The sequence below is a fragment of the Borostomias antarcticus genome (assembly GCF_949987555.1).
Source record: "Borostomias antarcticus genome assembly, chromosome: 15".
Classification (NCBI taxonomy): domain Eukaryota; kingdom Metazoa; phylum Chordata; class Actinopteri; order Stomiiformes; family Stomiidae; genus Borostomias; species Borostomias antarcticus.
Genome location: NC_140248.1, coordinates 20,742,154 through 20,764,057, shown reverse-complemented (window position 1 = coordinate 20,764,057; position 21,904 = coordinate 20,742,154). Strand labels below are relative to the sequence as shown.

Here is a 21,904-nt window from a genome sequence, read left to right as displayed (position 1 = left end):
TGGTAGGCCTTACTCAAAAGCCAATGAGATATTGCAAAACATTATATCATGTTATAGATACATATATAGAGAGTGTTAGGGTAGAACTACAATGAAAATAAGTTTCAAAATGTTGCAGTTTGAGATAGCTATAAAATACTACAGTGTATGCCAGCAGACAGCATGAATAGATAAGCTTTTGATTTCAGGACCATGGACAGCGCCACATGGCAGCGCTGCAGTATACATTCTGTAAAGTGCCCCTCACATCGCCACCCTTTACTCCAGCGCAGTCAAAACTACTTAACCGATTCCTACTTAATGTTTCAAGATTCCTGCATGATATAGTGCTGCGACATTTGCAAAGGGAGTGAACAAGGATGCGATTCAATGCAACATATACCCTTAAAAAGAAGCAACATTACGAAGATTTCAACTGAGCCATTGAAAAAAGGCACTCAATCTACATGACACAACACTAAGTTAAAATAAAAAAATAAAAAATATTACATGGGAACTAAGCGAATGTGTGTGAAGGTGGGGCGTCATCTGCTCACCTGCTGACTCTCGAAGGTCCACGCGCTGTCAGGTAAAGATGCATCAAGCACGTTTATTATGTCCTTAAAGTCAGTGGTGCTGCTGGGCTTAACCAGGGTGAAATCACTGAACTCTGACATCGGAGACATACAGGACCTGAAGGACTGGCTCTGAGACAACATGTCCCCTCCCATGACCTCCACATACTTAATAGGGCCGTCAGAGTTGAGCTGGATCTGCATGTTTCTGTTGGGATTCTTGTATCCGTCAGAGTCAGCCCGTCTGATACAGCAACTCGAGTTACTCCGACTGTTTCTAGCGCACTTCACCACTAAGATGAGGAAAGTCAACAAAGACAACACTGACACGGAGGCCAGAGAGATGATCAGATAAAAGGTGATTTTACTGTTCCTCTTGCTGGACTCTGCTGTTTTCTGGTGGAAGTCCGAGATGGGCTCGTGGAGCCCGTCCTCTACCAGTATGTTGACTGAGACTGTGGCGGACTGGACCGGCTCCCCATTGTCCTTTATCTCTATAAGCAGCCTCTGAGAGGAGTCATCCTGCTCTGAAACAGCGCGTTTAGTCCTAACCTCCCCTGTGTAAAGATTCACACTGAACAGAGAGGCGTCTGTGGCCTCTGCCAGTCTATAGGAAATCCAGGCGTTATGGCCCGAGTCAGCGTCCACTGCCGTTACTTTGGTGACGAGGTGGCCTGCTTTAGCGGACCGGGGCATCCTCTGATGGGAGACGGAGCCCATGACAGAGGAGGGGTAAATAACAGCGGGGGCATTGTCGTTCTGGTCCAGAATAAAAACATGAACCGTGACGTTGCTACTCAGAGACGGAGAGCCGTGGTCCTTTGCCTGCACCTGGATCTGAAACACCTTCAGTTTCTCATAGTCAAACGAGTGCATGCTGTAGATGCTGCCGTTGTCTGAGTTTATGTAAACATAAGACGAGGCAGATGCGTCCTGTATTTTAGAGTCTAATATAGAGTATGATATCTTAGCATTTTCTCCCATGTCCGGATCAGAGGCGGACACTGAAAACAGTATAGATCCTGGAGTGTTGTTCTCTTTAACATAAACAGTGTATGACGGCTGAGAGAAAACAGGCCAGTTGTCATTGACGTCGAGAACAATGATGGTAATGATTTGTTTAGATGACAGTGGGAGTGTCCCTGAATCCCCTGCTGTTATCTCAATAATGTACTCTGGATTTGACTCCCTATCCAAAATTAGGTCGGTAAGCAAAGCGTAATTGTTAGAATCAGATTGTTGTAATTTAAATGGTACTCCTGGTGACAGAGTTAGACTGACTTTACCATTATCCCCAGAGTCTATGTCCTTTGCACTAACAAGAGCCACCACAGTGCCAATAGGTGCATCCTCTCTGACAGGATCGGGTTGAGATTTTAAAATTACTTCAGGGACATTATCGTTCACATCGATTACATCTATCTCAACAGTGCACAGTCCTTGCATCACAAAAAGGCCCTTATCAGTGGCAAGTACATCAAATTTAAAATTGCTTGCTGTTTCAAAATCCAGTCCACTCTTTATGACAATTTCTCCTGTTTTAAAATCGATTGAAAATATATTCTGAATTAATTCAGGAGTATGTGGTTCAAAAGAATATACCATTTCCCCATTGACACCTTCGTCTAGATCTACAGCTTTGACAGTGACAATTATGGTTCCAATATTAATATTTTCCAGCAATTTCACATCATAAAGAGACTTTTCAAATACTGGAGCGTTGTCATTACGATCCAGGACATGAACAGTGATTTCTGTTGTCCCTGATCTTGCTGGAATTCCACCATCTATGGCTGTGAGATAGAGACTGTGCGTTGCTAACTGCTCTCTGTCCAACATTTTCTCTAAAACCAACTCAGGGACTTTTGTCCCATCCTTGTTTGTTTTGACATTTAAAATAAAATGTTCGTTTTTACGAAGTGTGTATGAACGTATGGAATTTGAGCCAACGTCAGGGTCTTGTGCTGATTCCAAACGAAACTTTACACCTGGCAATGTAGACTCTGCAATATTTAAGATATTCTGATTATTCAGAAAAACTGGAGAATTGTCATTAATATCTTGCAATTCTATTTCAAGACGATAAAGCTTTAGTGGGTTTCCTACTATAGCCTCCAAAGGCAAGAGACAACTGGTGCTTTTTCCACATAGGCTCTCTCTGTCTATCCTCTCATTAACAATGAGCTCGCCTTTTACCAAGTCCACAGAGAAATACTGCTTACCACCCTCAGAGGAAATTCTCAGCTTACGATCATAAATCTCAGAGATTCCCAGTCCCAGATCCTTAGCTAAATTCCCAACAACAGATCCCACGTTCAGCTCCTCAGGAATTGTGTAGCGCGTCTGAGCCTCTATTGTAATCCACATGAGAGAGAACATCACCATCGTCCGCAAATGCAAAACCATTGTTCCAATTTGAGTCCCCATTCTTGAGAAAAAGAACACTTGCTAGATGTTGAAAATTGGTAGACATTTCCAGAAACTGAAAGCAAGTTGAAAATGATCATGGGATCTTTCTGATCAGCATTGCAAAACTGTCTGTATTCGCCATTCTCTTAATGCAGCTGTGTCCTTCCCAGCTCTATGCATTGTCAGATTATGGTGCTACGGCCGAGGGAGGGACCAGATCTCTTTGTGCAGCTCAGCATACTATTGGTTCTGAGTCGTCCAATAGGCTTTGAGCAGTGCTGCAGCCTGGTCCTTATAAGAAACAGTAGCCTACAGCTCAAGAGGCAGGGCTTGTTATAATGAGTGGTATTAACAGTGTCCCTGCTATACTGTACATACATGACAACTCTAGATGATTATTTGTTTGACTGCACACCATACTTTGAATGATTACTTTTAAATGTAACCAACACATAGAAGGCCTAACTCAAAAGCCAATGAGATGGGATTGGGGGAAAAAAAGTCAGAAAAAGATTATTCCTAGTCATGAAAATCTAACATTAATTGCAGTAACAGCAATGTGTTAACAAATACAATCATATTCAGGGATGTGTGACAATTTGCTATGCTATCTCAGAGTCATACTGTAGACCCAATCTGCTCTGCCATCATTGTAAGTTAACACATACCATAACCAACCTGACACGCCAGATGGTTTGCTTCGCATTACCATCTGGGAACTCTCCGTTGGAAACTGTTTGGAAAAGAGTGGGCACTTTCAAAAATACTTGGCAGGTGATTGGATGAACCATCTATCTGTCACTGTCTATCACATGCTAATTTCAACCACTCATAAACCCACCCCGCATAGCTGTTTGTATTTCAAATTCCTCCGAACAAACGCTGATTGGCAATAACTTTTTTTGATCTGACAGAAATGTATATCTATGGCGAGTATCCAGACTGATTTGCGAGAGAAACAGAATGTGAGCCCGCGACATCAGCATGGTTTCGAAAGGCTACACCATAACATTTAAATCGTTTTAATAATGTAATGAAAGGAACACAAAATTTGAACACTATAAGATATTGCAACAAGATACTACAAAAAATTATATCATGTTATAGATACATATAGAGAGAGTGGTAGGGTAGAACTACAATGAAAATAAGTTTCAAAATGTTGCAGTTTGAGATATCTATAAAATACTACAGTGTATGCCAGCAGACAGCATGAATAGATAAGCTTTTGAATTCAGGACCATGGACAGCGCCACATGGCAGCGCTGCGGTATATGTTCTGTAAAGTTCCCCTCACATCGCCATCCTTTACTCCAGCGCAGTCAAAACTACTAAGCTGATTCCTACTTAATGTTTCAAGATTCCTGCATGATATAGTGCTGCGACATTTGCTAAGGGAGTGAACAAGCATGCGAGTCACTGCAACATATACCCTTAAAAAGAAGCAACAGTACGAAGATTTCAGCTGAGCCATTGAAAAAAGGCACTCAATCTACATGACACAACAATAAGTTAAAATTAAAAAAAAAAATATTACATGGGAACTAAGCGAATGTGTGTGTGAGTGTGTGTGTGGGGGGGGTAATACACTTTTGAGCTCACCTGCTGACTCTCGAAGGTCCACGCGCTGTCAGGTAAAGATGCATCAAGCACGTTTATCATGTCCTTAAAGTCAGTGGTGCTGCTGGGCTTAACCAGGGTGAAATCACTGAACTCTGACATCGGAGACATACAGGACCTGAAGGACTGGCTCTGAGACAACATGTCCCCTCCCAGGACCTCCACATACTTAATAGGGCCGTCAGAGTTGAGCTGGATCTGCATGTTTCTGTTGGGATTCTTGTATCCGTCAGAGTCAGCCCGTCTGATACAGCAACTCGAGTTGCTCCGACTGTTTCTAGCGCACTTCACCACTAAGATGAGGAAAGTCAACAAAGACAACACTGACATGGAGGCCAGAGAGATGATCAGATAAAAGGTGATTTTACTGTTCCTCTTGCTGGACTCTGCTGTTTTCTGGTGGAAGTCCGAGATGGGCTCGTGGAGCCCGTCCTCTATCAGTATGTTGACTGAGACTGTGGCGGACTGGACCGGCTCCCCATTGTCCTTTATCTCTATAAGCAGCCTCTGAGAGGAGTCATCCTGCTCTGAAACAGCGCGTTTAGTCCTCACCTCCCCTGTGTAAAGATTCACACTGAACAAAGAGGCGTCTGTGGCCTCTGCCAGTCTATAGGAAATCCAGGCGTTATGGCCCGAGTCAGCGTCCACTGCCGTTACTTTGGTGACGAGGTGTCCTGCTTTAGCGGACCGGGGCATCCTCTGATGGGAGACGGAGCCCATGACAGAGGAGGGGTAAATAACAGCGGGGGAATTGTCGTTCTGGTCCAGAATAAAAACATAAACCGTGACGTTGCTACTCAGAGACGGAGAGCCGTGGTCATTTGCCTGCACCTGGATCTGAAACACCTTCAGTTTCTCATAGTCAAACGAGTGCATGCTGTAGATGCTGCCGTTATCTGAGTTGATATAAACATAAGACGAGGCAGACACATCTTGTACTTTAGAGTCTAATATAGAGTATGATATCTTAGCATTTTCTCCCATGTCCGGATCAGAGGCGGACACTGAAAACAATATAGATCCTGGAGTATTGTTCTCTTTAACATAAACAGTGTATGACGGCTGCGAGAAAACAGGCCAGTTGTCATTGACATCGAGAACAATAACAGTAATAATTTGTGTAGATGACAGAGGGGGTGTTCCATAATCCTGCACAATTATCTCAATAATGTACTCTCGACTTGATTCCCTGTCCAAAGTGAGATCGGTAAGCAAAGCATAATTATTAGAAACTGTTTGTCTCAATTTAAATGGTACTCCCGGTGTTAGGGTTAGACTGACTTTACCATTATCTCCTGAGTCTGTATCTTTTGCTCTTAAAAGAGCCACCACAGTGCCAATAGGTGCATCTTCTCTGACAGGGTTTGGTTTAGATTTTAAAATTACTTCAGGGACATTATCGTTCACATCTATTACATCTATCTCAACAGTGCACAGTCCTTGCATCACAAAAAGGCCTTTATCAGTGGCAAGTACATCAAATTTAAAACTGCTTGCCATTTCAAAATCTAGTCCACTCTTTATGACAATCTCTCCTGTTTCAGAATTGATTGCAAATATATTCTGGATTGATTCAGGAGTGTGTGGCTCGAAAGAATATAACATTTCCCCATTGACACCTTCATCTAGATCTACTGCTTTGACAGTGACAATTATGGTTCCAATTGGAATATTTTCCAGCAATTTTACATCATAAAGAGACTTTTCAAATACTGGAGCGTTGTCATTACGATCCAGGACATGAACAGTGATTTCTGTTGTCCCTGATCTTGCTGGAATTCCACCGTCTATGGCTGTTAGATAGAGACTGTGCGTTGCTAACTGCTCTCTGTCCAACATTTTCTCTAAAACCAACTCAGGGACTTTTGTCCCATCCTTGTTTGTCTTGACATTCAAAATAAAATGTTCGTTTTTACTAAGTGTGTATGAACGTATGGAATTTGAGCCAACGTCAGGGTCTTGCGCAGATTCTAAACGAAACTTTACACCTGGCACTGTAGACTCTGCAATGTTTAAAATAATCAGATTATTCAGAAAAACTGGTGAATTGTCATTAATATCTTGCAATTCTATTTCGAGACGATAAAGCTGTAGTGGGTTTTCTATGATAGCTTCTACAGGTAACAGACAATTGGTGCTTTGTCCACAAAGGCTCTCTCTGTCTATCCTCTCATTAACAATGAGCTCGCCTTTTACCAAGTCCACAGAGAAATACTGCTTACCACCTTCAGAGTCTATTCTTAGTTTACGATCAGAGATCTCAGAGATTTCCAGTCCCAGATCCTTGGCTAAATTCCCAACAACAGATCCCACGTTCAGCTCCTCAGGAATTGTGTATCGCGTCTGAGCCTCTATTGTATTCCACATGAGAGAGAACATCACCATCGTCCGCAAATGCAAAACCATTGTTCCAATTTGAGTCCCCATTCTTGAGAAAAAGAACACTTGCTAGATGTAGTAATTTTTCAGACATCTCCAGAAACTGAAAGCAAGTTGAAAATGATCATGGGATCTTTCTGATCAGCATTGCAAAACCGTCTGCATTGGCCATCCTCTTATTGCAGCTCTGTCCTTCCCAGCTCTATGCATTGTCAGATTATGGTGCTACGGCCGAGGGAGGGACCAGATCTCTTTGTGCAGCTCAGCATACTATTGGTTCTGAGTCCTCCAATAGGCTTTGAGCAGCGCTGCAGGCTGGTCCTTATAAGAAACAGTAACCTACTGTTCAAGGGGCAGGGCTTGTTATAATGAGTTGTATTAAAACTGTCCTTGCTATACATGTAAGACAATATCCTCCATTCTACTGAAGATGATTATTTGTTTGACTGCACACCACACTATGAATGATTGTAAATGTAAGCTACGCATAGCAGGCCCTATCCCAAAAGACAATTAAGTTGATATATATTTAAAAAAAGATTATTTCAAGACATGGAAATCAAACAATAAATGCAGTCACATCAATGTGTTAACTAGGGCTGCAGCGATTACAATTTTTGCTAGACTATTAATTGTCTCAGAAATAATAGCGATTAACAATATAATTGTCAAAATAAAAAATAAAAAATTCTTTGTACGTTGAGTGGAGGACCTAATGCACCTGTGTGACTTTGAGTGATTTTTTTTCTTCTTTTTAAGGGGGATGCGCTTGCAAATCACGCCCTGGGGGAAGGTTTCTAGGTACAGTACCAGAAGAGTTCTTGAGCAATGGTGTTTTATATGTTAAAAACATACAGGGGAACTACAGTTGACTATTCTTGCTACTGATGTGTTTTCTTAACACTTCAACAAAGGCCAGTCATTTCAGCGAGTGAGTGAGTGAGTGAGTGAGTGAGTGAGTGAGTGAGTGAGTGAGTGAGTGAGTGAGTGAGTGAGTGAGTGAGTGAGTGAATGAGAATGAGTGATTGAGTGAGTGAGTGAGTGAATGAGAGAGGAAGAGAAAGAGCTATAGCCTTAGCAGAGAGAAGGGTTGAGTCCCAGCTCCCAGACCAGAGCCCCTGGTTTGGTTTAGGTACTTGCTAGCTTCCTTAGACTTGTAACAATTATTATATAGTCACCAAACCGCAATTTTGTGACATAATTGCAATTATCTTTTTGAACCGTGATCATGCTTTTTTATTGCTAATGTTTATGCTTATGTTTAGACCCAGCACTAACAGTGTACAGTTTCATAATGGTTGCACTTCCAGACAGTGGATGTTGTGTATGATAGGTTCTAGAAGCAAGCTAGTTAACTAACGAGGCTAACAAGTACCTAAACCAAACCAGAGGCTTTGGTCTGGGAGCTGGGACTCAACCCTCTCTGCTCAGTTTATAGAGGCCTTTGTTGAAGTGTTAAAAAAAACACATCAGTAGCAAGAATAGGCCTACTGTAGTTCCCCTGTATGTTTTTAACATATAAAACACCATTGCTCAAGAACCCTTCTGGTACCTAGAAACCTCCCACCAGGGCATGCTTTGCAAGCGCACCCCCCTAAAAAGAGAAAAAAAAATCACTAAAAGTCACGCAGGTGCATTAGGTCCTCTACTCAACGTACAAACAAAAAATCTATTTTTTTGACAATTCTGTTATTAATCGCTTTTATTTCTGAGACAATTAATCGTCTAGCAAAATGTGTAATCGTTACAGCCCTTAGTTAACTAGCTTGCTTCTAGAACCTATCATACACAACAGCCACTGTCTGGAACTGCAACCATTAAGAAATAGTACACTGTTAGTGCTCGGTCTAAATGTTAACAATTTTTTTTATAAGAAAAAAGAATAATCGCAGTTCCAAAAAATAATTGTGGTTTAAAAAAATAATTGTGATTATGTAATAAAATTGTGGTTTGGTGATTATGTAATAATTGTTACAGGCCTAGTGTTAACTAATAAAATCATATTCAGGGATGTGACATTGTGCTATGATATCTCAAATAGTCAGACTGTAGACCCAATCTGCTGTGCCATTATTGTAAGTTGGCACACACCATAAGTAGCCTGATGTGCCAGATGGTTTGCTTCGCATAACCGTCTGGGAACTCTCCGTTGGAAACTATTTGGAAAAGGACAGGCACTCTCAAAAATACTTGACAGGTGATTGGATGAACCATTCAGTTATCACTGTCTATCACGCTCTAACTTCAACTGCTCCTCGCTGTCAAAAACCCACCCAGCGTGGCTGCTTGTATTTCAAATTCCACAGAAACAACGCTGATTGGCAAGATCATTTTCTGATCTGGTACAAACAGCTCTCTATGGCAAGTATCCAGACTGATTTGAGAGAGAAACAGAATGTGAACTCGCAAAATCTGGATGGTCCCATGAGGCTTCCCCATTACACTTAAATCGTATAAAAAATGTAATGAACGCAACACAAGGGAACACTGTAAGGTATTGCAACAAGATAATGCAACAAATTATAAAATATGTCATATATATATGTATATATATATATATATATATATATATATAGAAGGGTAGGGTAGAATTACAGTGAAAATCTGTTTCAAATGCGTTTATTTGTACGATATACGCAGTTTAAGATAGCTATAAAATACTACAGTGTATGCCAGCAGACAGCATCAATAGAGAAGCTTTGGTTTCAGGACCATGGACAGCGCCACATGGCAGCGCTGCAGTATACGTTCAGTAAAGTTCCCCTCACATCGCCCCCCTTTACCCCAACACAGTCAAAACTACTTAACCGATTCCTACTTAATGTTTCAAGATTCCTGCATGCTATTTGCAATTCTGTGACATCTGCGAAGGGAGTGAACGCGGGTGCGATGCAATGCATTATTTAGGTTTAAAAAGTTGCAAAAGCAGTATGAAAAATTCAACAGAACCATTGACAAAAGGCATTCAATCTACATGTCACAACAATAGATAAAAATTACAAAATAAATATTACACAAGAACTAAGCAAATGTGTTTATGAGTGTGTGTGTGTGTGTGTGTGTGTGGGGGGGGGGTAATACACTTTTTAGCTCACCTGCTGACTCTCGAAGGTCCACGCGCTGTCAGGTAAAGATGCATCAAGCACGTTTATCATGTCCTTAAAGTCAGTGGTGCTGCTGGGCTTAACCAGGGTGAAATCACTGAACTCTGACATCGGAGACATACAGGACCTGAAGGACTGGCTCTGAGACAACATGTCCCCTCCCAGGACCTCCACATACTTAATAGGGCCGTCAGAGTTGAGCTGGATCTGCAGGTTTCTGTTGGGATTCTTGTATCCGTCAGAGTCAGCCCGTCTGATACAGCAACTCGAGTTGCTCCGACTGTTTCTAGCGCACTTCACCACTAAGATGAGGAAAGTCAACAAAGACAACACTGACACAGAGGCCAGAGAGATGATCAGATAAAAGGTGATTTTACTGTTCCTCTTGCTGGTCTCTGCTGTTTTCTGGTGGAAGTCCGAGATGGGCTCGTGGAGCCCGTCCTCTACCAGTATGTTGACTGAGACTGTGGCGGACTGGACCGGCTCCCCATTGTCCTTTATCTCTATAAGCAGCCTCTGAGAGGAGTCATCCTGCTCTGAAACAGCGCGTTTAGTCCTCACCTCCCCTGTGTAAAGATTCACACTGAACAGAGAGGCGTCTGTGGCCTCTGCCAGTCTATAGGAAATCCAGGCGTTATGGCCCGAGTCAGCGTCCACTGCCGTTACTTTGGTGACGAGGTGGCCTGCTTTAGCGGACCGGGGCATCCTCTGATGGGAGACGGAGCCCATGACAGAGGAGGGGTAAATAACAGCGGGGGCATTGTCGTTCTGGTCCAGAATAAAAACATGAACCGTGACGTTGCTACTCAGAGACGGAGAGCCGTGGTCCTTTGCCTGCACCTGGATCTGAAACACCTTCAGTTTCTCATAGTCAAACGAGTGCATGCTGTAGATGCTGCCGTTATCTGAGTTTATGTAAATATAAGACGAGGCAGACACATCTTGTACTTTAGAGTCTAATATAGAGTATGATATCTTCGCATTTTCTCCCATGTCCGGATCAGAGGCGGACACTGAAAACAGTATAGATCCTGGAGTGTTGTTCTCTTTAACATAAACAGTGTATGACGGCTGAGAGAAAACAGGCCAGTTGTCATTGACATCGAGAACAATAACAGTAATAATTTGTGTAGATGAGAGAGGTGGTGTCCCTGAATCCCGTGCAATTATCTCTATGACATAATCTGCATTTGACTCTCTATCCAAAGTGAGATCAGTAAGCAAAGCATAGTTATTAGAAACAGATTGTTCTAATTTAAATGGTACGCCTGGTGACAAAGTTAGACTGACTTTACCATTTTCCCCAGAGTCAATATCTTTTGCACTAACAAGAGCCACCACAGTGCCAATAGGTGCGTCTTCTCTGACAGGGTTTGGTTTAGATTTTAAAATTACTTCAGGGACATTATCGTTCACATCTATTACATCTACCTCAACAGTGCATAGTCCTTGCATAGCTAAAGTACCTTTATCAATGGCAAGTACGTCAAACTTAAAATTATTTGCCTTTTCAAAATCTAGTCCACTCTTCATGACAATCTCTCCTGTTTTAGAATCGATAGAAAATATATTCTGAATTGTTTCAGGAGTGTGTGGCTCGAAAGAATATACCATTTCCCCATTGACACCTTCGTCTAGATCTACAGCTTTGACAGTGACAATTATGTTTCCAATATTAATATTTTCCAGCAATTTCACATCATAAAGAGACTTTTCAAATACTGGAGCGTTGTCATTTTGATCCAGGACATGAACAGTGATTTCTGTTGTCCCTGATCTTGCTGGAATTCCACCATCTATGGCTGTTAGATAGAGACTGTGCGTTGCTAACTGCTCTCTGTCTAACATTTTCTCTAAAACCAACTCAGGGACTTTTGTCCCATCCTTGTTTGTTTTGACATTTAAAATAAAATGTTCATTTTTACTAAGTGTGTATGAACGTATGGAATTTGAGCCAACGTCAGGGTCTTGTGCAGATTCCAAACGAAACTTTACACCTGGCACTGTAGACTCTGCAATATTTAAGATATTCTGATTATTCAGAAAAACTGGAGAATTGTCATTAATATCTTGCAATTCTATTTCAAGACGATAAAGCTTTAGTGGGTTTTCTACTATAGCCTCCAAAGGCAATTGACAACTGGTGCTTTTTCCACATATGCTCTCTCTGTCTATCCTCTCATTAACAATGAGCTCGCCTTTTACCAAGTCCACAGTGAAATACTGCTTACCACCTTCAGAGGCAATTCTCAGCTTACGATCATAAATCTCAGAGATTCCCAGTCCCAGATCCTTAGCTAAATTCCCAACAACAGATCCCACGTTCAGCTCCTCAGGAATTGTGTAGCGCGTCTGAGCCTCTATTGTATTCCACATGAGAGAGAATATCACCATCGTCCGCAAATGCAAAACCATCGTTCCAATTTGAGTCCCCATTCTTGAGAAAAAGAACATTTGCTAGATGTAGTAATCTGTTAGACATTTCCAGAAACTGAAAGCAAGTTGAAAATGATCATGGGATCTTTGATCAGCATTGTATACTGTCTGTATTCGCCATTCTCTTATTGTGGCTCTGTCCTTCCCAGCTCTATGCATTGTCAGATTATGGTGCTACGGCCGAGGGAGGGACCAGATCTCTTTGTGCAGCTCAGCATACTATTGGTTGTGAGTCCTCCAATAGGCTTTAAGCAGTGCTGCAGCTTGCTCCTTATAACAGTAGCCTACCATTCAAGAGACTGGGTTTGTTATACTGAGCGGTATTAAATGTGCCCTTGCTATACATACAGTATATGACAATCTCATCAATTCTAGATGATTTTTGAACGTAATTCATGCAAAGTAGGCCCTATCCCAAAAGCCATTGACATGTATTTGAAAAAAATAGGTGTCAGCACAAGATGATTTTATGAAAGTGAAATCTAATATTAATTGCAGTACAATCAGCAAAATCATATTCAGGGATGTGTGACATTGTGTTCAGATAATCTCAAAGTCAGACTGTAGACCTAATCTGCTGTGCCATCATCATGAGTTAGCACACAGCATGACATTTTAATCATTTTAACAACATATTGTACGGAACGCAACAAAGTAACACTACAAAATATTTGAACACAACACAATAATTCCCTTAAGAACAAATTATATATATATATATATATATATATATATATCATAGATATAATGTGTATAATGCAAATGGTAGGATAGAACTACAGTAAAAAATCTGTTTCAAATATGTTGCAGTTTACGATAGCTACAAAGTACTACAGTGTATGCCAGAAGACAGCATGAATAGAGAAGCTTTTGATTTCAGCACCATGGACAGTGCCACGCAGTAGTGACAATATGTGTTCTATTAAGTGCCCCTTACATCGTCCTCCTTTTCCAGCACACAGAGTCGAAACTACTAAAGAGATTCCTACTTACTGTTTCAAGATTCCTGCATGATATTTATGGTTCTGTGAGACGTGCAAGGGGAGTGAACGAGGATGCGATGCAATGTAATGCAGGCTTAAAAAGATGCAAAACAGTACAAAGATGTCAACAGAACCATTGACAAAAGTCACTCAATCTATCTGACAAAACAATAAACTGATTTAAAAAATAATAATATTACATGGAAACTGAGCAAATGAGGGGAAGGGGGAGTCAACTTTGGAGCTCACCTGCTGACTCTCGAAGGTCCACGCGCTGTCAGGTAAAGATGCATCAAGCACGTTTATCATGTCCTTAAAGTCAGTGGTGCTGCTGGGCTTAACCAGGGTGAAATCACTGAACTCTGACATCGGAGACATACAGGACCTGAAGGACTGGCTCTGAGACAACATGTCCCCTCCCAGGACCTCCACATACTTAATAGGGCCGTCAGAGTTGAGCTGGATCTGCAGGTTTCTGTTGGGATTCTTGTATCCGTCAGAGTCAGCCCGTCTGATACAGCAACTCGAGTTGCTCCGACTGTTTCTAGCGCACTTCACCACTAAGATGAGGAAAGTCAACAAAGACAACACTGACACGGAGGCCAGAGAGATGATCAGATAAAAGGTGATTTTACTGTTCCTCTTGCTGGACTCTGCTGTTTTCTGGTGGAAGTCCGAGATGGGCTTGTGCTCGTCCTCTACCAGTATGTTGACTGAGACTGTGGTGGACTGGACCGGCTCCCCATTGTCCTTTATCTCTATAAGCAGCCTCTGAGAGGAGTCATCCTGCTCTGAAACAGCGCGTTTAGTCCTCACCTCCCCTGTGTAAAGATTCACACTGAACAGAGAGGCGTCTGTGGCCTCTGCCAGTCTATAGAAAATCCAGGCGTTATGGCCCGAGTCAGCGTCCACTGCCGTTACTTTGGTGATGAGGTGGCCTGCTTTAGCGGACCGGGGCATCCTCTGATGGGAGACGGAGCCCATGACAGAGGAGGGGTAAATAACAGCGGGGGCATTGTCATTCTGGTCCAGAATAAAAACATGAACCGTGACGTTGCTACTCAGAGACGGAGAGCCGTGGTCCTTTGCCTGCACCTGGATCTGAAACACCTTCAGTTTCTCATAGTCAAACGAGTGCATGCTGTAGATGCTACCGTTATCTGAGTTTATGTAAATATAAGACGAGGCAGACACATCTTGTACTTTAGAGTCTAATATAGAGTATGATATCTTAGCATTTTCTCCCATATCTAAATCTGACGCTGACACTGCACATATTATTGATCCTGCAACCCCGTTCTCTCGCACATACACCGTATAAGACGGCTGGAGGAAACAAGGAGGGTTGTCATTAACATCTAAAATATCAACAGTTATCATTTTATTTGATGTCAGCGGTGGGAATCCTGAATCTGAGGCCTCAAGATTAATATGATACTGGGAGATCTTTTCACGATCTAACATTGCGTCTGTTACTAGTGCGTAATGATTAGAAAATGATGGTTTCAGTTTAAAAGGGTAGTCTGATGTCATGCGAAGGCTGACTTTACCGTTGTCCCCCGAGTCTAAATCTTTAGCGCTAATCAGAGCTACCATGGTTCCAACTGGGGCATCCTCTATGACGGGCTTAGGAGAAGAGGTGATGGTTATCTCAGGGGGGTTATCGTTTACATCTACTACAGTCACCCGAACTTCACAATGTCCCTCCATAGCTGGCATGCCTTTGTCTCTTGCACGTACATCAAATTTGTAAGAAGGTTTTATTTCAAAATCTAACTTTTTGGACAATGTAATTTCACCAGTCTCTGGGTAAATTATAAATATTTCATGTACTTCATCTGGTGTATGGGTTCCAAATGAATATACTACATCACTATTTAGCCCTTCCTCATCTATATCATTTGCCTTAACAGTTAGAACTATCGTTCCAGGGGCTGTATTTTCAGTCAGCATTGTCTCATACAAGTCTTGTTCAAACGTAGGTGCGTTGTCATTGTTATCTAGAACCCTGACTGTAATTTTCGCTGTCCCTGATCTTGCAGGAGAGCCACCATCTAAGGCAGTAAGAATTAGATGATGCACAGCCTGTTTCTCCCTATCAACTGCCTTCTCAAGAACAAGCTCAGGGACCTTTTCTCCATCTTTATTATTCTTAACATTCAACGTAAAAAAATTGTTTTTATTCAGAGCATAAGAGCGTAGGGTATTAACTCCAACATCGGGGTCATGTGCTGTCTCTAACATAAATCTTACCCCCGGTAGAGTTGATTCTGCTACATTAACCGTGTTCTCGTTTGATTTGAAAAGAGGGGAATTGTCGTTTATATCCTGTATTTCAACATCTACACGATAAAACTGAAGTGGATCCTCAATGATCACCTGCAATGACAACAGACAAGTTGCGCTTTGTCCACAAAGGCTCTCCCTGTCTACCTTTTCATTAACAATGAGCTCACCCTTTCCCAAATCCACACTGAAATACTGCTTACCACTTTCTGGGGCTATTCTTAATTTCCGATCAAAGATCTCAGAGTTTGTAAATCCCAGGTCTTTGGCTATATTTCCGACAACCGAACCTACATCCAATTCCTCTGGGATTGTATAGCGAGTCTGTGCCTCTATTGTATTCCACAAAAGAAAAGATATCCACAGTGCCCGCCTGAACAATGATTTCATCTTCACAATGGCCCACATATCCACAAAAAGTATCAGGCAAAAGACTTAATTCGTAACACATTGCAAGAAAACACAAGATAATTTCCAGTTATCCTGCAATGTCTGATATGCGCAGCATAGACCTGTACCACGCATATTGTGAGCCCAGTTCATTCTCTACCAGCTCTGTAGGGTGATGGTTCTGTGGATGGGGGAGGGACTAGATCTCAATGTTCAGTTCAGCATATGATTGGCTCAGAGTGCACCAATAGATTAACAGAGCTGCTCCCAGGCATAAAGGAACAGTACGATCAAAGCTGCAGCTAGAGGATGAGAGTTGATGCATTAAAGAGTCATTGTAGCATTTGACAGAATATATCAATCCAATTTGACAACAGCAATTTGGTAATCTATTTCTTTCTCCATGAGATAAAAGGTGTAGGCGAAATTTAAATTATGGTACACACTACACATTATAAAACACAGGATGCAAAATAACTTTGAGAGAAAATGTCAAACAGCGATATGACAGTATCCTACATTTTTTGGCTGAAGTATTCTTCTAATAAGAAACAGTAGAGGAACAAAATATAATTTTGTCAATCTGCCATGAAGCAGTACAGGTCAGATTGAATAGGGCCACATTGCCTCTCCATTTCAGCACCTCGGTCAAGTGGACAGTGCTAAATTAAAACCAGCGATTATATATTCGGTGAGATGTTGCACTGTACGACGGAGACATGCAGTAATCATCCCCTCTATGGACTTACCATAACCATATGGAAACACATGACGTTTACGCAATGTTTAATGCTTATGTTGTAATTTAGTGCTTGATTACTTCCACCCCAGCGACTGCGCAGTGCGGAAGGCAATATGTTTGGTGCTGTGTGTTCGTGTGTTTATTTGTTTGTTAGCAGGATTACGCAAAAACTACTAGACCGATTCCACATGAAAATCTGTGGAAGGGTGTAGCATGGTCCAACTTAGAACCCATTACATTTTGGAGTGGATCCAAATCACGGGACGGGTCCACGAGCCATTTATTGGTTTGCTTGTTTGTTTGTTAGCAGGATTATGCAAATAATACCTGACTGATTTTCATGAAACTCAGTGGAGGGGTGTAGCATGGGCCAATTTAGAACCCATTCAATTTTGGAGTGTATCTGAATTATGGGGTGGGTCCATGAGCCGCCTAAACATGGCCGACTGTTCACCTCCATTGATTTTTTGGACATGGGGAGGGGAAATTCCCCCCATTCAATGTCAATAGGGGGAATTGAAATGGCCATATCTCGACATGGGAAAGTCACAGAGACACAGGGTTTGGACTGGCATAAAGCTCTCGACCTAACAAATGCAGCAATACAAAACATGTCCTGCTTGCATGCAAGAGCGGGTGCAAAGAGCCACAAAATGACACTAATTAATTAATAATAATAATGAATATCACTAAATAATCCAAATACTACTTTGCTGTGTTGGAGTTTGATTTCAGAACTTTACAGTTTATAATCTGAAAATAATTATCATATTAAGCATTAAATGTTAAATATGAAATACATTTTGTATGTGCTCACCTGCTGACTCTCGAAGGTCCAGGCGCTGTCAGGTAAAGATGCATCAAGTACGTTTATCATGTCCTTAAAGTCAGTGGTGCTGCTGGGCTTAACCAGGGTGAAATCACTGAACTCTGACATCGGAGACATACAGGACCTGAAGGACTGGCTCTGAGACAACATGTCCCCTCCCAGGACCTCCACATACTTAATAGGGCCGTCAGAGTTGAGCTGGATCTGCAGGTTTCTGTTGGGATTCTTGTATCCGTCAGAGTCAGCCCTTCTGATACAGCAACTCGAGTTGCTCCGACTGTTTCTAGCGCACTTCACCACTAAGATGAGGAAAGTCAACAAAGACAACACTGACACGGAGGCCAGAGAGATGATCAGATAAAAGGTGATTTTACTGTTCCTCTTGCTGGACTCTGCTGTTTTCTGGTGGAAGTCCGAGATGGGCTCGTGGAGCCCGTCCTCTACCAGTATGTTGACTGAGACTGTGGCGGACTGGACCGGCTCCCCATTGTCCTTTATCTCTATAAGCAGCCTCTGAGAGGAGTCATCCTGCTCTGAAACAGCGCGTTTAGTCCTCACCTCCCCTGTGTAAAGATTCACGCTGAACAGAGAGGCGTCTGTGGCCTCTGCCAGTCTATAGGAAATCCAGGCGTTATGGCCCGAGTCAGCGTCCACTGCCGTTACTTTGGTGACGAGGTGGCCTGCTTTAGCGGACCGGGGCATCCTCTGATGGGAGACGGAGCCCATGACAGAGGAGGGGTAAATAACAGCGGGGGCATTGTCGTTCTGGTCCAGAATAAAAACATGAACCGTGACGTTGCTACTCAGAGACGGAGAGCCGTGGTCCTTTGCCTGCACCTGGATCTGAAACACCTTCAGTTTCTCATAGTCAAACGAGTGCATGCTGTAGATGCTGCCGTTATCTGAGTTTATGTAAATATAAGATGAGGCAGACACATCTTGTACTTTAGAGTCTAATATAGAGTATAATATCTTAGCATTTTCTCCCAGGTCAAGATCAGATGCGGACACTGAACATATGATTGATCCAGCTACTCCATTCTCCTTCACATACACTGTATAAAACGGTTGTGAGAAAATTGGCATATTATCATTAACATCCACAATTTTTACAATTACCTCTTTGTGGGTAGAGAGAGGGGGTGAACCTGAATCAAACGCAAAAATTTGCAGTTTATATTCAGGAAACTCCTCTCGGTCGAGTTGTGAGTCTGTAACTATTGCATAGTTATCTGAAAAGGATGGCTTCAGTTTGAAGGGATATTCCTCCGGTAAACTCAGTCTGACCTTCCCATTATCCAATGAATCCAGGTCTTTTGCACCAATCAAAGCGACGACTGTCCCTAAAGGAGCATCTTCCTTCACTGAGTTAGGTAGAGAAGTGAGAACTATTTCGGGCGCATTATCATTCACATCTAGAATCTCTACCTGAACAGAGCAGTGGCCATCCATCACAGGAGTGCCTTTGTCTGCTGCACGAATGTCAAATTCATACATCCGCCTCTCTTCAAAATCTAAGATACCAGTCACTGTGATTTGACCAGACTTAGAGTCAAGCGAGAACATGTTCTGTATGAAATCTGGCGTTTGTTCAGCAAAAGAATATTCAATATCACCATTAGCACCCTCGTCAGCATCATTGGCTTTTACAACCAGCACAACAGTGTGATCTGCTGCATTCTCACCCAAAGAAGATTCGTACAGTGATTTTTCAAAGGTTGGAGCATTGTCGTTGTTGTCTAGGACTTGAATAGTTATTTCCGTAGTCCCTGATCGGACCGGATTGCCCCCATCGATAGCTGTAAGCACAAGTTGATGAACGGTCTGCTTTTCTCTGTCCAGTGCTTTTTGTAAAACCAATTCTGGTATTTTTGTACCATCTCTATTCGTCTTCACGTTTAAGACAAAAAAGTCATTGTGGTTTAATTTATAGGAACTGATGGAATTACTACCCACATCAGGGTCCTTTGCTCCTTTCAATGGGAATCGTGCTCCGGCTGCTGTGGATTCTGCGATATTGAGGACCCTCTCAGTGGAAAGAAAACTCGGACCATTGTCGTTTATATCCTGGATTTCCACCTCAACACGGTGCAGCTGCAGCGGATCCTCAATAATAATCTGCAGTGGTAACAGACAACTTGCGCTTTGTCCACACAGGCTCTCTCTATCTATTCGTTCATTGACAATGAGCTCACCCTTTCCCGAATCCACACTGAAATACTGTTTTCCATCCTCGGACGCTATCCTCAATTTGCGAGCAAAAATCTCAGGCGCATCTAAGCCCAGATCCTTCGCTATGTTTCCAACAACTGATCCTTCTTTCTTCTCCTCTGGTATAGTATAGCGGATCTGCGCCTCTATTGTATTCCATAGCAGCAGCAGGAGCCAGAAAGACCGCTTAGGAACAAAAAACACCCCAACTAAAGCCTCCATTTCCAAACAAGATGCCGATTTGATTCAAATGAAGTCCTTTGATCCGGATACATTAAAATCATAATTAACTAGAGGTTGAATATTCCAGTATCATTCATATAGGCTGTGGAATCTCTGTGAATGCAGCTCCTGTCTCTGATCTGGTTGCAGTGAGAGGTAACGCTGCTCTATGTGGCTCGTGGGGGAGGGAGTAGATCTCTGTTAACAATTCTGAATTCTATTCGTGCAAAGAGCTCCAATAGGTTTTCACTGGGGCGGGGCTGGATAATGGGCTGGGCTGAGTGCATTGCTGCCTCAACCCGTGTGTAGTCTTAACATTCTGTATCCTCCCCTTGTCCTATGGGTCAAAAATGACCCGCCTTCACTAAATCCCTGAAAGAAACCAGCTTAATTCAATTTTTACCTTTTACTGAATGGAAATAGTAACAGTATTAAGCTTTTTTTTGGCAACATACTGTAGTGATATACTTATATACTGTACAATGAGGAATACGACTACAAAAGTCTAGAGTTAGGATGAATCCAAGGGCCCTGCACTGGCAGGAGCCCTCATAAACCACTATTATTCTTATTCTTATTATTTTCATAAGGTCTAATTTTGGGGAGCCTAATATTATATTTCATAGGGCCCAAAGTTTCGAGCGGAGCCACTGCCCCCACCCACAAGTTGTAAACAGCATCAATAAATAAGAATAAAATAATAGATTGAAAACAAAAACCTGAAGAACATATATCAGTCATCTCTAATTAGCATATGTAAAACAGTATGCAAGTGTGTGTGCATGGACTTCTCTGCTGTTAATATTGTGTCAGATCAGTATTGCCCCATAAGGCAGCACAAGCAGTACACACAATACTAGTACAGTAATACATGTACTGTACAGGCAACAAAACATTATGGACTGTTACTCGCCCTCTTAAACATGTAGCCTTAACTTTCCCCTCAAATGGTTAAGAAATATTGATATAAGTTTAGAACTGATCCAATGAAATACATTTCACTAGTGACTAAACATATTAAGTGTGCTCATGATACACTACTGTTTCATATCATCAGAACCATATAGCTTGTGACTCATACACAAAGCACGTAGCGTTTGTCTGACTTCTATGACGTACTTTGTTAGTGATAACTCAGTCTAAATGCATGTGTTGATAGAAACTGACAAACAGTCCAACAAAGAGAGAGACAACAGAAAAGGGAACGTGAAGTGAAGTGTTTTAACCGCGGCAGCGCAATGCATCTAAGGAACTGCTGTGTTTTTTGTTGAAATTGAGACTGAAGTCCCAAAACGCCATGAAAGTTATGAGGATATTGCTCAGGGGGCTCTCGAGAGTTAGACTAATTACCTCATTCTGAAATAAAACAGGGTGACTATAAGGTCGACACTCAGCTTTAAACATGTACTGTAGCCATAAAGCATATCGAATATTTCCTGATCAAGCAAGAAAATAAGGACGAGACATAAAAAACTTACTCAGCACAGTGAACACACACACGCACACACACACACACACATGCAAACACACATGTGAGACCTGTGATAATAGTAATTATTTTGTATTCTTTAACCAAAGTTGGTCTTGGCCTACTTAAATGCTTATCGAAAGGAGAAGGATATAGAAGGCAATGTCAAGGCAAACAAACAAACAAGCATTAGTGCAATACAAACTACAAAATCGATCCATCAGCTTAACTTGTTGAAAAAGCCATTTCAGAACCACAATTCCAGGCAGCT

General features: G+C 42.0%; 2 protein-coding genes across 3 annotated transcripts in view; both read right to left on the bottom strand.

Moving 5' to 3' along the window:
* pcdh1g18 (protocadherin 1 gamma 18) overlaps positions 1-21,904 on the bottom strand; it is a 145,233-nt gene that overhangs the window by 18,490 nt on the left and 104,839 nt on the right. The window lies entirely within an intron of this gene.
* LOC311318464 (protocadherin Fat 4-like) lies at positions 525-20,165 on the bottom strand (the record flags this gene model as incomplete). Its single annotated transcript, XM_084449815.1, has 6 exons — positions 525-2,982; positions 4,552-7,031; positions 10,058-11,137; positions 13,735-14,645; positions 15,036-15,214; positions 17,704-20,165. The coding sequence occupies 6 exons, from the start codon at positions 20,163-20,165 to the stop codon at positions 525-527; spliced, it is 9,570 nt and encodes a 3,189-aa protein (XP_084305941.1).